This window comes from Prionailurus viverrinus, chromosome B3, assembly GCF_022837055.1.
Source record: "Prionailurus viverrinus isolate Anna chromosome B3, UM_Priviv_1.0, whole genome shotgun sequence".
NCBI lineage: Eukaryota > Metazoa > Chordata > Mammalia > Carnivora > Felidae > Prionailurus > Prionailurus viverrinus.
Genome location: NC_062566.1, coordinates 118,269,626 through 118,283,801, shown reverse-complemented (window position 1 = coordinate 118,283,801; position 14,176 = coordinate 118,269,626). Strand labels below are relative to the sequence as shown.

Genomic DNA, 14,176 nt, shown 5'->3' with positions numbered 1-14,176 from the left:
ACAGTAGAGCACATGGGCCACCACCCACTGCCCAGCCTGAGTTCTCTGGAGACGTATTTAATGACAACATCTCAGAATACCAAAGACACTCCCAGATCACGCAGACCCCAGATGCCAGGGGCAGGGGACTGAGGAATTAAGTAAACAAGACAGTGTGGTACTATTGCAAGGATGGACCAATAGACCAATGGAAGAGAACACAGCTTCCAGAAGAGACCCACAGGTGACTGACGACAAAAGACTACACTGTGTGATTCCGCGTATATGAACTTCAGCGGTGAGTGGAAGTGACCTCTGGTGACAGAGTCAGAAAGGCAATTCTGGTGAGGGTGAGGGAGCCTGCCAGAGGGCTAGAAACAATTTGCATCTTTATCTGGCTGGAGATTACATGGGAAATCCATGTGGAAACGATGGAAGTGTGCCATCCAGATCTGGGAGCTTCCCTCTCTGGGTCTCCCGATTCCTCACCTGCAAATACAGACACACTAAGCCGTCTCTCCTAAGTTTACAATGTAGAAAGGGCCTGGCACAGGGATGGTAAACGCTAATGGTATAAGGAGGTAAAGGAAGAAAGGATAGCGCCCCATGATGGTAATAATCAACTACCAACTTGGAGCATCAACCAGACATCAGGCGTGATGCTCAGCCCTGCTCACGCACTGCTTATCTCCTTCTCATCTCTCTAAAAACGGAACAATGTTTACATGAAATGGAAAAAACCGTGCCTGACGTGAGTTAAAGGGGGAAGGGTTGCATTCAGATAGTGCCTGTGTGGTGGACAGAGCTTCTCAGTCAGTTCTACACCTCCTTCTCCAAGGAGTTACTGATGCGGCCGTCACCCGGCTGGCCCGGGTTCCACCGCAGCCCCAGGCCAATCCCCGAGAGGGGGAGGGAGAAGGTGGGGAAGCAAAGACTTTGATGTCCTACAGAACTGTGTTCAAACGGCTGGGCTCTGTCCCCACTAGCTGTGTGAGGTTGGACAAGTCATTTGACCTCTCTGAGCTTTAGGTTTCTCATCCATAAATGGGGTTATGGTCTCTCATCTCACCCTTGACAAGACAGCTGTAAGGAGTAGAGACGACATGTGTCACGTGCCTGGCACATCTTAGTTGCTTATAATTATTATTACTGCTGTTGTTTTCCCCAAATCACTCTGATATCAGCCTGCCCCACTCTGCATGTCCACAGAGAACAAAACACCAACGCTCTACCCCAGCCCTGCCTCACAGAGGCTAACCCAGGGCATGAGGCTGGCTTATTTGTTCTCCACTAATTCAGAGGACGTCCACTGAGCGTCTGCTCTGCACAGAACACTGGCCTTATCTGCAAGGCCATTTAAAGAGGGGTAGAGGCAGGGGCAGATGAGCCCAGGCTCTCAGAGGGCATCACCCTGCCCAGCTCCTGCAGGCCACCTCCAGCCCAGCTTCCCGTCCTCCCAGGACAGCACTCAGCCGCGAGAGCAAGAACTATAGCAGAGCACATCTTTGTTTGCAGTTGTCTTTGAAAATCAAAGCTGCCTCTGATAAAACACCATTACAGCCCTGAACTCACTGTATCCAAAGAGATTAATGGATTTGAGGGTGCTGCTGCAATGAAAATCCCACCACAGCTGGCAGTAAGTAAATGCCAGCAACCTGGTGGGGGAAGGGAAGGCATGGGCCTCTGGCATCTTTCCTGATCAGCAGGCAGAGACCCTGCTCCCTTTAAAGCTGTTCGGGAAAAGCCAGAAGCGATCTCCCTCCCCTCCCCACTAGAGCCAAAGACTTTGTACTAGAGGGTCCTGGTGGGCAGAGGATCCCTGGCTGGACACAGGACCCACCCCACCCGAACCAATAGTGGAAGAGATGGGCAAGCAGGTCTCCTCCCTCCTTCCTGTGTGGGAGCTTGACCCAAATACCCTCCCCAGGCCCACCTTAGAAGGCAACAGTGACAGAAGCAGTCAGAAGACCCAAGCTGTGCTACTGGCCAAGGGACCTAGGGAAAGACACCTGCTCTTCCTCTGAGTTCCCTGCCATCTGTAAAGTGGAGAGCTCAATTAAAACAGTCCTCTTCTTATCTTTTCCCAGTCCCCAAAGGGAGATCTCTTCCAGAAAAGCCCCTCCTTTTATGAACTAAAAAACAGTGGAGTCAGAGGGACTTGGGTCTCAATCCTAGTTCTACTAGCTGTGTGACCTTGGGAAAGTTACCTCCCCTCTCTGAATCTCTGATTCCTCATCTGCAAAATGAAGACATTAAGACCTTTCTCCCAAGTTTATAATAGAGAAAAGGGTCTGGCGCAGGGAGTTAGGCATTCAATAAACATTAATGGCAAAAGGAAATAAAGGAGGAAGGAGGAAAGGAAGAAGGAGAAAAGGAAGAAGGAAGAAAGGGCAGAGCCCAAAGGTAAGAATGAAAACAACAATCAGGGTGCCTGGGTGGCTCAGTGGTTAAGCGTCCAACTTCGGCTCAGGTCATGATCTCACAGTCCCTGAGCTCGAGCCCTGCGTCAGGCTCTGTGCTGACAGCTCAGAGCCTGGAGCCTGCTTCAGATTCTGTGTCTCCCTTTCTCTCTGCCCCTCCCCTGCATGCACTCTGTCTCTCTCTTTCAAAAATAAACATTAAAAATTTTTTTAATAAAAAAATTTTAAATAAAAAAATTTTTAAAAAGAATGAAAACAACAACAATCTTGCTTCCAAATCAGAGCACTAAGTACATGCTAGGCACCATGCTAAGCACTCGTGTGGTCCTCATAATCTTCGTAGAAGGAGGTACTGTCACTGCCCCCATTGACAGGCCACACAGACACCCGGAGGCCTGGGCTCCCAAACTCTCCTACTCTCCTACCATTCTACTGGCTCATGTGCTGAGCCAGCGTGTGGCTTCCTCCTCTGGGCCATCCCACCATGGGACCACAGGCTCATCTTCATATGTCGCCTGCAGTAGGGAAAGGAAGAGCATGCACCTCTCTCCATTCCCTCCTCTCACCTACCCAGAGTGCTAGATCACGTCATTACGATCCTTAACACCCTTTGTGACTCCCCAGGACCTCCGGGGTCCTGCCGGAGGTCTTCACTACCTGCGCCCACCCTATTCCTCCACTATTTCTCCCTGGAAACCCTGCCAAACTTCACCATTCCCTTCCCCTTCCTTGCAATGCCATCGCTGCCCCCCCCCCAACTCCTCTACCCCGCAGATCCCTACTCATCCTGTTGGGGAAGCCCACCCACAGCAGAGGCCAGCACTTCCTTCTTGCTGCTCTCTGGGATCTCCCCCACCCCCCTCCTGCTGCTGCGGGGTGGCGGCAAGGATTTAGCTGTGTACCCGACTGCAACACTAGGCGGGGAGCTCCTTAAAGAAGGGAAATATGTGTGGTCCCCTCTGAACCCACATACCCAGCTCATAGGAGGGACTTACAAAAATGATGGGCGCTGTTGAAAAAGTACAATTCCACCCGTACCTGTAAGACCCTATGGCAATCAAGAAGAAGAAAATGGGGTACAGTCCCCACCCCACTGGCCAGCTTTCTTTCCCTGAGATCAACAGGGCAGGAGGTGGGAGACAGAAGCCTCACTTTTCTCATAGCTCTTTGAAGTAGAAGCAGTTGGCTCCTGCTGTCCCCTGCTGGCCTGATCCCTTGAGGCCTGGGAGTGGCAGGGAGAGGGGACGGTGGAAGTGGGAAGAAGCTGTGCCCACGCCCCACGGGGGCAGAAGAAGTAAGTCCCACAGATTTCACACCACTGTTCTCTGGGGCCGCTCAGCTCCGTGGGGTGCAGATGGCCCAAGAAGACACATGGTAATCACTTGTCCAGGCAGGGGCTACCACCAGGGCCTCAGCATGTGCCTGCACCCCACTGTGTGCTCCCAACCCCCACCTTAGGAGACAAGGCAGAGGACTGGACTGGACGCCCTGGAAGGGTGCTTGGTGCTCAGCGACATTGTAATTCTTCAGTCAACAGGTCCATTTCAAGGCAGTGAGACCTCACCGGGACATACCTGCCCTCGGTGGGCAGCCCCGACAAAGCCCGTGTCCCTCGCACCGCAACCATGAGAGCTCAACCTCACCTCGTTGACATCAATCTTGTTCTTCTCCATGTAGTCTCTGTCATTGACCTGGCCGCCATCCACAAACTCCATCAGAAGGACCCGCTTGGTGGACAGCTCCCAGTAAATGCGGGGGACCTGAAATGGGAAAGAGCAGGTCAGAAGGGCTGGCGGGCCGGAAGCTAGGGGCCAGGACCACAGAAAGGTACAGTGAGCCAGGCAAGGGCAGATGCTCCTGCCAGGAACAGGAGACAAAGCCTGAGCGGGACCTGAGCAGTAACAGGTGGGGAAAGCGAGGGTCGGGCCAAGACAGGAGGGCAGGCCAGGCTGCCTCCTCTGCCAGCAAGGCCTCTGGTCCTTCCGTTAGAGACCCCCTCCTGCTTGGGGACCATAGAACGGCTTCCCCACCCTCCTCAGTGCCTCCAGACACAATTAAGAGCCAAAAGTAAAACTGGGACTTAGGGGAAAAGGTGTGGAACCCCCCATACCTGAGCCAGAGTTGGCATTAAAAGCTATTTCCCTCTCTCACTAGGCCAATTGCAAGCTCCTCACATGAATCTCATCCCTTTGCCTCAGCTTCTACACCTGTGCAATGGATATATTATATGTATATGTTTATGAATGAGTTAACCAAAGAACAAATTTTTTTACTGGATGATACATTTTTCAGTAAGGAAGTCCTGAGTTTTCTCATGCCTGTTCCTACAGGTCTTCTGTGGCAGACAATGCTGGATCCTAACCCAGTACCTATTCCCAATCCTCCTCTTCCCCAGAGATAGGAAAAACGAAATATTTTCCCTGCTTGCTTTGCAATCAGTATGGCCACAGGACACCGTTTTGGCTTATGAGTGGAGGTCTGCTAGAAGCTCTGGGAAGGTTTTTATTTTCTTCATAAAAAGGGATGTTTGTAAATGGTGCAGCTCTTCTTACCCTTCTGTCCTACTTTGAAGTGAATGTGAGGGGCGCCTGGGTGGCTCAGTTGGTTAAGCGTCCGACTTCGACTCAGGTCATGATCTCGCGGTTTGTGAGTTCAAGCCCCGTGTCGGGCTCTGTGCTGACAGCTCAGAGCCTGGAGCCTGTTTCAGATTCTGTGTCTCCCTCTCTCTCTCTCTCTGACCCTCCCCCGTTCATGCTCTGTCTCTCTCTGTCTCAAAAATAAATGTAAAAAAAAAAAAAAGAAAGTGAATGTGATACCTGGAGCTGCAGCAGCTATCTTGCAACCATGAGGAAAAGTCCAAGAAAATCAGAGATGCCTGCCCTGATACGGTCAAACCACTAACACAATATCAGCAGGCAACTGCTGTAAGCCTTCTTGCCATGTGAGGAAGATAAATCTTTTTTGTTTATGATACTCTAAATTGGGCTATTGGTTACCTGTAGACAAATGCATTCCTAATTGATGTGCTCTCCAACTCCCTCGGACTCTAAGAACACCCAGTAGCCAAAAAAAAAGAACAGATTTCACCGGGATTAGGCAGGAGGTCAGACCGCACCAATGGCTGCTGGGCTGCCTTATGAGTGAGTGACAGCCAAGAATGCCACCAATGCCAGGATGAAGGAATTACTGGAATATTTAGCATGTCACATTTCCCCAACAACTTGATGGGCTTGTTTCCACATACAAATAAAGAAACTAGGGCAGCTAATTCAAGGGTTCTGGGGAATAAGGACTTCCCTCATCTCGACCCCCAAAACTCATCTGGCAGCAAGACCCCAGTGCTCAAGTCAAGAAACCTGTTTCCCTTCCTACTTCTGCTAACTCTGCCATGTCTTAGTCCAGCCACTTAACCTCCAATGCCTCAGTTTTCCTCCTTACAAAGGACTGTTCCTGCCCCATTGCAAGGAGCTCTGAGGATAACTGGGGCTGCGCATACCAGTAAAACACCCTGGGCTTCCTGGAATGAGGGTCCCAACTGAAGTCAAGGTGTCATTTGGGTTTGCTACTTTCCTACAGTTTGGGCCATTTGAAAATCTGGGCTAGAGAAATCTGTGACTCTCTAGGACTGTGAACTGAAATTTCAGTCCTGCTTGGCACTTCTCAAAAGCTACCTTTAAAAATATGAGTGCAAGTTTGCTGTCCTTGACCATGGCTTCCAAAGGGAAGGGACACATTTTGGGGTTAAGTTCTTCCCCGGGTTTGTTTGGAAACCTAAGCTTGGCAGTGGGCACCAGGGGCTCCAGGGACATGAGGTCGAATCCCCCATCTGGGTCTGCCTGGGCCAACATGGAAAACAGCTTGAAAGAGCCACAGATGGAATGAGAAAAACCCAAAGACTGGAGACTCTGGCCTTGTTAATAAGGGCAGTGGGAGGCTGCACTCCCCGCGCCTCCACCTCTCTCCCCGGTCTCCCCCCAGATGCAACCATCCCTGTCTGACAACACGATGGCCCTCTGCGGCACCTGCTTAGATCTCAGATGACAGAATACCAAACCGGAAGGTAGAGAGCTTTGCCATGAGAGTTCAGGGAGGATGGCAACTGCCCCCCGATGGCGACACCACAGAAAGGACTTCAAAAGGCAGATCTGCCCCCTGCACAGTTAGGAGAAACTTGGCTGGACAGTGAGACGTAAGGTAGACAACTTGCTCCTAAGTTACCCTGTGGGCAGGAGGGTTTGAAGTGTAAGGTGAAATTCCCTTCACCCCAAAACCAGTGTTTCATCCCCATGCCTTACTCTTCTCCTCCCATCACAGTAGGGAAAGATGAAAGAGAATCATTTTAAAGAAGCAATGAGAAGAACCCACCACCTCCTCCAAAACAAAACTGAACCTAGGGAGGTTCATGGCCAGCAAGGCCCAAGGGTCACACCCTGGCCATCAGGACTCTAGATCCAAAGTCTATCTCCTTGATAAAGATCACAGGCCCCACTCCCGTGGGCTCCACATACCCCCATGCTGGGGCAAGTCCTGATCCAAAGAAGGAAGGCACAGATTATGGAAAATTCCAGCTCAAGACCTTGGGCCTCAACCTCATAATCTGGCCTCACGCTTCTATTTTGTTCCTGCGCTTTGGTGAACACAACTGTGAAGCAGGCCCCAGTTTGCCTGGGCCAGTGCCCATCACCTGAGGGAGCCCAGGGAAGCAGAGCACAGACCCGGAGTCAGATCGTCAGGCTGGAGCCCTGGTTCTGCCACCTCTAAGCTATGAGACTGCAGGTACATTGCATGACCTCTCCGAGTGCCAGCTTCCTACCAGAAAAAAGGCGATGACATTGAAGCAACAACCCCAACTTCCCACTAGCATGTGTGGAGTCCTGGCACTCGACACAGCAGCACACACTTAGCACCTGCTAGACAAGCATCAGCTGCCATATGACAGTCGTGCAGAGTATCACAGGTGGTTCTGATACACAACCAGGGCTAAGAGCTAATACTACAGACAGTTCAGCACAATAAATTATTGTGCCCCATGAATTATCATGAAGGCAGAATAGCACAGTGATTTAACATGCAGGCCCTGGGGCCAGGTTGCCTCCATCCAGAACCTGCCTCTGCCCCATACGGGAAGCTGTGTAACCTCAGGCAAATGGTTTCATCTCTCTGGGCCTTAATCTCCACACCATTGACATGGGGCTAATCATGGCATTTCCCTCATATGGCTAGATAAGGATTAAAGAGCAAATACGAGGCGCCTGGGTAGCTCAGTAGGTTAAGCTCTGACTTCAGTTCAGGTCACAGTCTCATGGTTCGTGAGTTCAAGCCCCACATCGGGCTCTGTGCTGACAGCAGCCTGAAGCCAGCTTCATATTCTGTGCCTCCCTCTTCTCTCTGCCCCTCCCTGTCCCTCTCTCTCTCTCTCAAAATAAACAAACATTAAAAAGTAAATAGGGGCGCCTGGGTGACTCAGTCGGTTGAGCATCTGACTTCAGCTCAGGTCATGATCTCACGGTTCATGAGTTCAAGCCCCACATCAGGCTCTGTGCTGACAGCTCAGGGCCTGGAGCCTGCTTCGGATTCTGTGTCTCCCTCTTTCTCTCTGCCGCTCCCCCACTCGTGCTCTGTATCTCTCTCAAAAATAAACATTTTTTAAAAAGTAAATATACACAAAGCACTTTTAAAAAGGTGTCTAACATTGCATAGACATGTGAAAATTATTAACTCACACTAATTATCATATATCAGTGGTTCTTAATCTTTATTTGTGGGAAATTATTCTCCAAAAGCATACACATCCCTCAAGATCTGCCCACAACTTCTGGAGAGTTGCAGGATCCTAACCTTGCACTAAGGAACCCTGGAGTGGCCCTGCTCTGGAGACGACCACTTTACCTACCCTGCCTTGACATGTGCAGGCGCACTCTCATGTCTTCCGGCCTCAAACCCCATGGCTATAAGGCTTCTCCCTCCTACCTTGTCCCCAGCTGTCCCCTGGGTTAGTCACAAACCTCACTGCATGCTCTGTCCCCTCCCCATAACACACACACACTCTGACTACAAATCCACAAATGCCCTGGTCTTGACCGTTCAGCCTGGCTGCCCTCTCGCCCTCTCCCAGTCTCCCTGACGCCACATTTGCATTCAGAGCTCGTCTGAGGCTCCGAGATTTATGGCGTGGGGCTGAGGTTATTAAACCCCACTGGAAGATGCCTCACACACTGAGAGGTAAACTCTTCACTGAGGCTTAATTACGCACAGATGTTGTGATGGGGTGCCAGTGTGCAAAAGCAATCTATCTCCAGTTTTAAGAGCTGAACTGGGTTCACAGTGCAAAATTCGCTTCCCACTTGTTATGTGTTTAAGCAAAATTAATTACTCAGGAGCCCTAGTAGCACCATTGTCTTAGGAACAGTGTGTGGGTTTTAGAAGCAGCAGGTCGAATCGTTACATTAATTATTTACCCATTTGGCATCCTCATTTCAAAAATTTGTGTTATTATTATTATTACATGTCTTGGTCTGGCAGGCACTAGTTGGCCTCAGCCAGAGGACGATCTGCTGTTTCCATGGGAACGGTGAAGGAGATGGTTCTGTTTGTCAGGTTCATAGTTCTGGTGCTGAGGAGCACCCCTGCCGGGTAAGAGGCAACAGAATGTCCTCAGGCGAGCACCAGAGATGAAATCAGAAAATCTGGGTTGTAGCCCTAGCCCCTCTACTCTAAGACTGCCATCTGTAAAAGGGGATGATGGCTGCTGGCAGGATTCAATGTCATGGTACCTGCAAAGTGTTCAGGGCAGCAGAAGAAACATTTAGTAAGGACTGCCTATCCCTTTGTACAATCAACACTTCTTGGAACCCCGCTCTGAGCTCCTTTATCCTGAGTAGAATTAAGTACTTGCTCTCGGGCATCCACAGAAACACAGCAAAGTCTCTGCCACAGTATGTACCTACGTGCATGGCACAGACCTGCACTGTGGCAACAGTGTGTTTGTCCCCGCTAGATGGGAAGTTTGCTCAGGTAGAAGCCAAACCCTCTTCTACTCATCCAGGTACCCCTAGCTCCTAGCAGAGCAACAAGCTCAGGAAATGTGAGATAAAGGAATGAAGGAACGGGACACGCAAGTAGAAGCAAACATAGTTTAGACTCCACAGCACTATGCTAATTAGTCTCACTCCTTGTCTAAGAGAGCCAAGTTTTTATTTTATTGGTGGCTTGAACTTCAAGGCTGGGGCAGGATTACCAGATCTAGTCTGCACATCTGGATTTACAGGCACAAGAGGGTCTGTACACGCAGATTTACAAGGAAAAGCCAGTCAAGCGTCCAGCAGGCATTTAGACAGACCTGGCTCTCAACTCACTCAGAGTCAAACTTTGCCAATGGCTACGTCTTTCACCAAAATCAGTGTCAAGACACTACACTGACCCACAGTTGCAGCTTCCCTCCCATGAGCTGAGCTTCAGGATTCTCAGGTGGCTAGCAGAAACACACCCTCAGTCTCCCCATCTCTGTTAATTAATCTGGATAGAAGTATAAACACTACCTCCATTTCTTCAGATGTCTTCAGAAGCCATGAACACTTTAGTCCAGAGCAAAAGACCTTCCCATTCAATGCACTGAAACACCCTCCTCCCCAAGAAGAGCATTGCTTGACTGTTTGCTCTGGAACAAGCACCTGGAGCTCCTAAAGGCTCTGTGGCCTCCCTTCCCACATGCTCCAGGCTTCCTGAGTGAAGAGAGAAGGGCCTGATCTCTTCAAAGAGTTGAAAGCCAAACTCTCTATACAGACTACCAGAGGGGCCCAGCCCCTGCACCATGAAGAGGAGCCCCTGGGTAAACGGGTCCACACCCCACCACAGACCTAATGTGTTGTAAGAACAGTGGCGGTGACGTGCATCTCTCTCATCCCAACCCCCATGGAGCCCGTGGGGACCATCAGGCCAGTCCTCAAAGGCCAGAGCCAGTGGCAACCTCCTCGGCAGAGCCTTCCCTACCCTACCCTACTCCCTACCATGGGAGTCCCCTCTCCCAAATCTCTAGAACACTTAACAGTGGACCTCGTACAGAGCTGCTACTTCGTATCACTCGATATCATTTCCCTCAGGAGGAGTCTTCCGTCACCATATAGGCAGTTCTACAGTAGTTGAAAACACAAACTTTTTCCGACGTGACTGATCTACCAGGGGTCAGTTTGATCCTAATCCAAATTTTGCACTTGCTTCTATGGGCTGTCATCCACAGGAAGCACTGTATGACCTCAGGAAACTGCTTCAGCTGAACTGCACGACATGGGCACACACAACACACACAGACGCCTACCTAAACGTCGCCACGTGCATACACCCGCCGTCATCACTTTCCATCCGGTTTCAGACGACCCTCCGTCCACACCTCAGAACAACACTTCAACAACTCCTCTGATGCCCAGTTTCACAAGCAGATGTCAAGGTAGAGGCCCGTGTTCTGCTGCCTTACGTACTTCTCAGCCATTTAATGTGTGCAAAGACTACACCACTGCTTTCACTAGGCTCCCACCTTCTTTTATTTTCTGGGTCACCGGTGACATTTCTTAAAATGTGCATTTTCTCTTTTGCGAATTGTCTCTTTTTGTTATTTTTTTTTACTGACGTGTAATTAACATACAACGTTCTATTAGTTTCAGGTGGGTGATTCAACAATTCTATACATTACTCAGTGCTCATCACAATAAGTGTACTCTTAATCCCATTTATCAATTTCACCCATTCCCCCCACCCGCATCCCCCCCTTTGGCAACCACCAGTTTGTTCTCTGTATTTCAGCCTGTTTAGTCTTCTTTTGTTCGTCTGTTTTGTTTCTTAAATTCCACATGAGTGAAATCATATGCGGTTTGTCTTTCTCTGACTTATTTCACTTAGCACTACATACTCTAGTCCATCCAAGTTGATGCAAATGGAAAGATCTCATTCTTTTTTGTGGCTGAATAATATTCCAATATATATATTGGGATATGTATAATATATAATATATACTGAAATATATGTTATATACTAGAATATATATATAATATATATAATGGCATATATATTATATATATTTCAGTATATAGTATATATATTATGCTTATATATATTATTATATATATACATAATATATATTGTGGAATGTATATAATATATATAATCCATTATTATATATATATTATATATAATGGTATATGTATAATAGTATTATACATTATATAATATTATGTATAATAGTATATATATTCCATTATATATAATATATATATTATATATACATAATATATATTGTGGAATATATATAATATATACAATGGAATATTATAGATGTGTGTGTGTATATATATCATTTGGTAATATTATATACTGACTATATATATATGTAAGTACTGTACATATATATATATCACATCTTTATCCATTCATCTGTGGATGGACATTTGGGCTGCTTCCACATCTTCGCTTTTGTAAATAATGCCGCAATAAACACATTTCAAATTTAGTGGGCTTTTTCTTTGGGTAAATACCTAGGAGTGGAATTACTAGATCACATGTTAGTTCTGTTTTTAGTTTTTTGAGGAACTTCCAAAAGTGTTTGCCACAGTGGCTGCACCAATTTACATTCCCACTAAAGGTGCACGAGGGTTCCTTTTTCTCCACATCTTCACCAACACTTGTTATTTCTTGTCTTTTTTATTCTAGCCATTCTGACTGGTACATGGTGATACCTCAGTGTGGCTTTGGTTTGCATTTCCCTGATGACAAGTGATGCTGAACACCTTTTCATGTGGCTGTTGGCACTGCGGTAAGCCTAGCCCTATTTTCCCCCCAAGAAGCCCTGTGGTTTCTGTTGTGTGATTTTTGCATCCTGTGGAGATTTCTAGGAAAACATACGTTGTATTATAACAGAACTGACTATATTAAGCAAGGTAATATACATATAATGGTAGGAATGGCGCCAGAGCTCAGCTGCGTTAGCCACCAGCAGCAGCAGCAGCAGCAGCATCCCATGCTTCACAGAGGCAGAGACCCAGCTTACAGGCCCTTGGGTAGCACTCAATGTCTCAGAATTGCCAATCATTCAATAAACATCTGTTTGACTGACAGGCCAACGATCACATTTGGCATTTCTTTGTAATGCTACCTTCAAGAGCTTTAAGGAGCAACACCAGGGACAAATCATCCATCCTTGGAAAGAAGACTCAGGAAGGGGGTATCCCCACTCATGTCCTGCAGGGGGAGTGTTCAGGGCAGGGACGGGCCTTCCCTGTGCTCTCTCTCACCAGACCACCTTGCCTCCACTGCCCTGCCCCTCCCACCTTTAAGAAGTCAATGTGCTTGAGCATTTGGGCCACTCTCTCAGCATTCCTCCCTTCGTTGAGGAAATCCAGCTCCAAAGGCAGGTTCTTCTTGGCCTCATCCACCAGCCACATGAATTCAAACTCTGGAAACAGCTGCTTCACAGCCAGGACGAGCACCTGAAATGCACCAAACACCCCGTCAGTCAGCCCACGGCACCCACCACAGAAGCTCGGGTCCCTGCCCTCCTGCCTGGGTCCAGGCAGAAACAGCTCCCCAGGCCTCCTCTGAAGTAAGGCCTCCCTGCTCCCCAGGGGCCCATCTCTGTAGTTCAAATCCAAGAGGATAAAAGCCCAACAGTTGCCAGCAGCCACGACTCCCATGTGCCAAGCCCTCCCCTCATGCCCAGTGCTGGGCTGAGCGCTTATATCGTGACTCCATTTGGTCTTCACAACTCTGGGGCGTCAACCATATGCACTTATCCCCATTTTATAAACAAACAAGTCAAGGCTCTGAGAGTTTATAGGACTGTCCCAAATTCGCCCAGCAAGGAGGCACCGAGTCAGGACTCCACTTGAGTCGACCTCGCCCCCAAACCCTTGCTCTTCCTCACTTATTCAGCCTTTGCTGCTCCCAGACTTGTCCCTCATGGTCCTGTTTACAAAGGGCAGGGAGGGTGCTGCAACTGTGTGGCATTTTGTTATTTCTTAAGCTGAGTAGTGGATACACGAGCATTTATAATGTGATTTTTTTAATACTTTTCCCTTGTCTAGAATATTTCTTGATAAAAAGTACACTGCAATAAGAAAACAAGGCTGGACAAGACAAGAGGAGTAAGAGACAAGGGATGTGACTACTAGGACAAAAAGCTCAGGTTTCTGGCAATTTGGCCACTTTTGGATTCTTGAGTGAGAACATGATGAAAAGTGGGATTTTAGTGGACTTACAGGGCATTTATCAGTTTAGTAATATGAAATTAAACAACCCTGGCAGAGAACAGGAGCCCAGTGATATCTGCAGAGTATGCCATGTCCCCTCCATGGTCTGGGACTCAGTTCTGAGGCTGCTGCACACTGGGGCTCTAGATTTAAGATGATCCAGAAAGTTCATGGATGATGGCTCTGCAGTAGGTGATGAGGGGGAGGCCAGGAACATGGGAGATGTTCCAGTATTCCCCAAGAGAAACACAGAAGGCAACTCTCCTGTTCTACTATAAGCCTTCCTGTCAGTGTTCAAAGTGATCAATCCTCCCAGAAATTCTTGACATGAATTATAGTCCAAGTTCTCTGAGAATACCCATCTCTACCCCATGGTTACACCAAACAGTAATGAGCAAGAATTAGAAAACCATGGGCCCATTGGTACCAAGAGACCTACCCCATCTTTTGTGGACTGAATGTTTGTATCCCTCTCCCCAATTTAATGTTGAAGTCCTAATCCCCGAGAGATGGTGTTTGGTGATGGAGCCTCAAGGAGGTAAT

General features: G+C 48.3%; 1 protein-coding gene across 2 annotated transcripts in view; it reads right to left on the bottom strand.

Annotated features, from left to right (window-relative positions):
- ADCK1 (aarF domain containing kinase 1) overlaps window positions 1–14,176 on the bottom strand; it is a 123,066-nt gene that overhangs the window by 19,122 nt on the left and 89,768 nt on the right. For both annotated transcript variants that reach the window (XM_047864318.1, XM_047864317.1), the window contains exons 6-7: window positions 12,716–12,874; window positions 4,043–4,159 (exon numbers count right to left, since the gene is read on the bottom strand). In XM_047864318.1, the coding sequence (XP_047720274.1) occupies window positions 4,043–4,159; window positions 12,716–12,874 (276 nt within the window). The remainder of the gene's footprint in view (window positions 1–4,042; window positions 4,160–12,715; window positions 12,875–14,176) is intronic.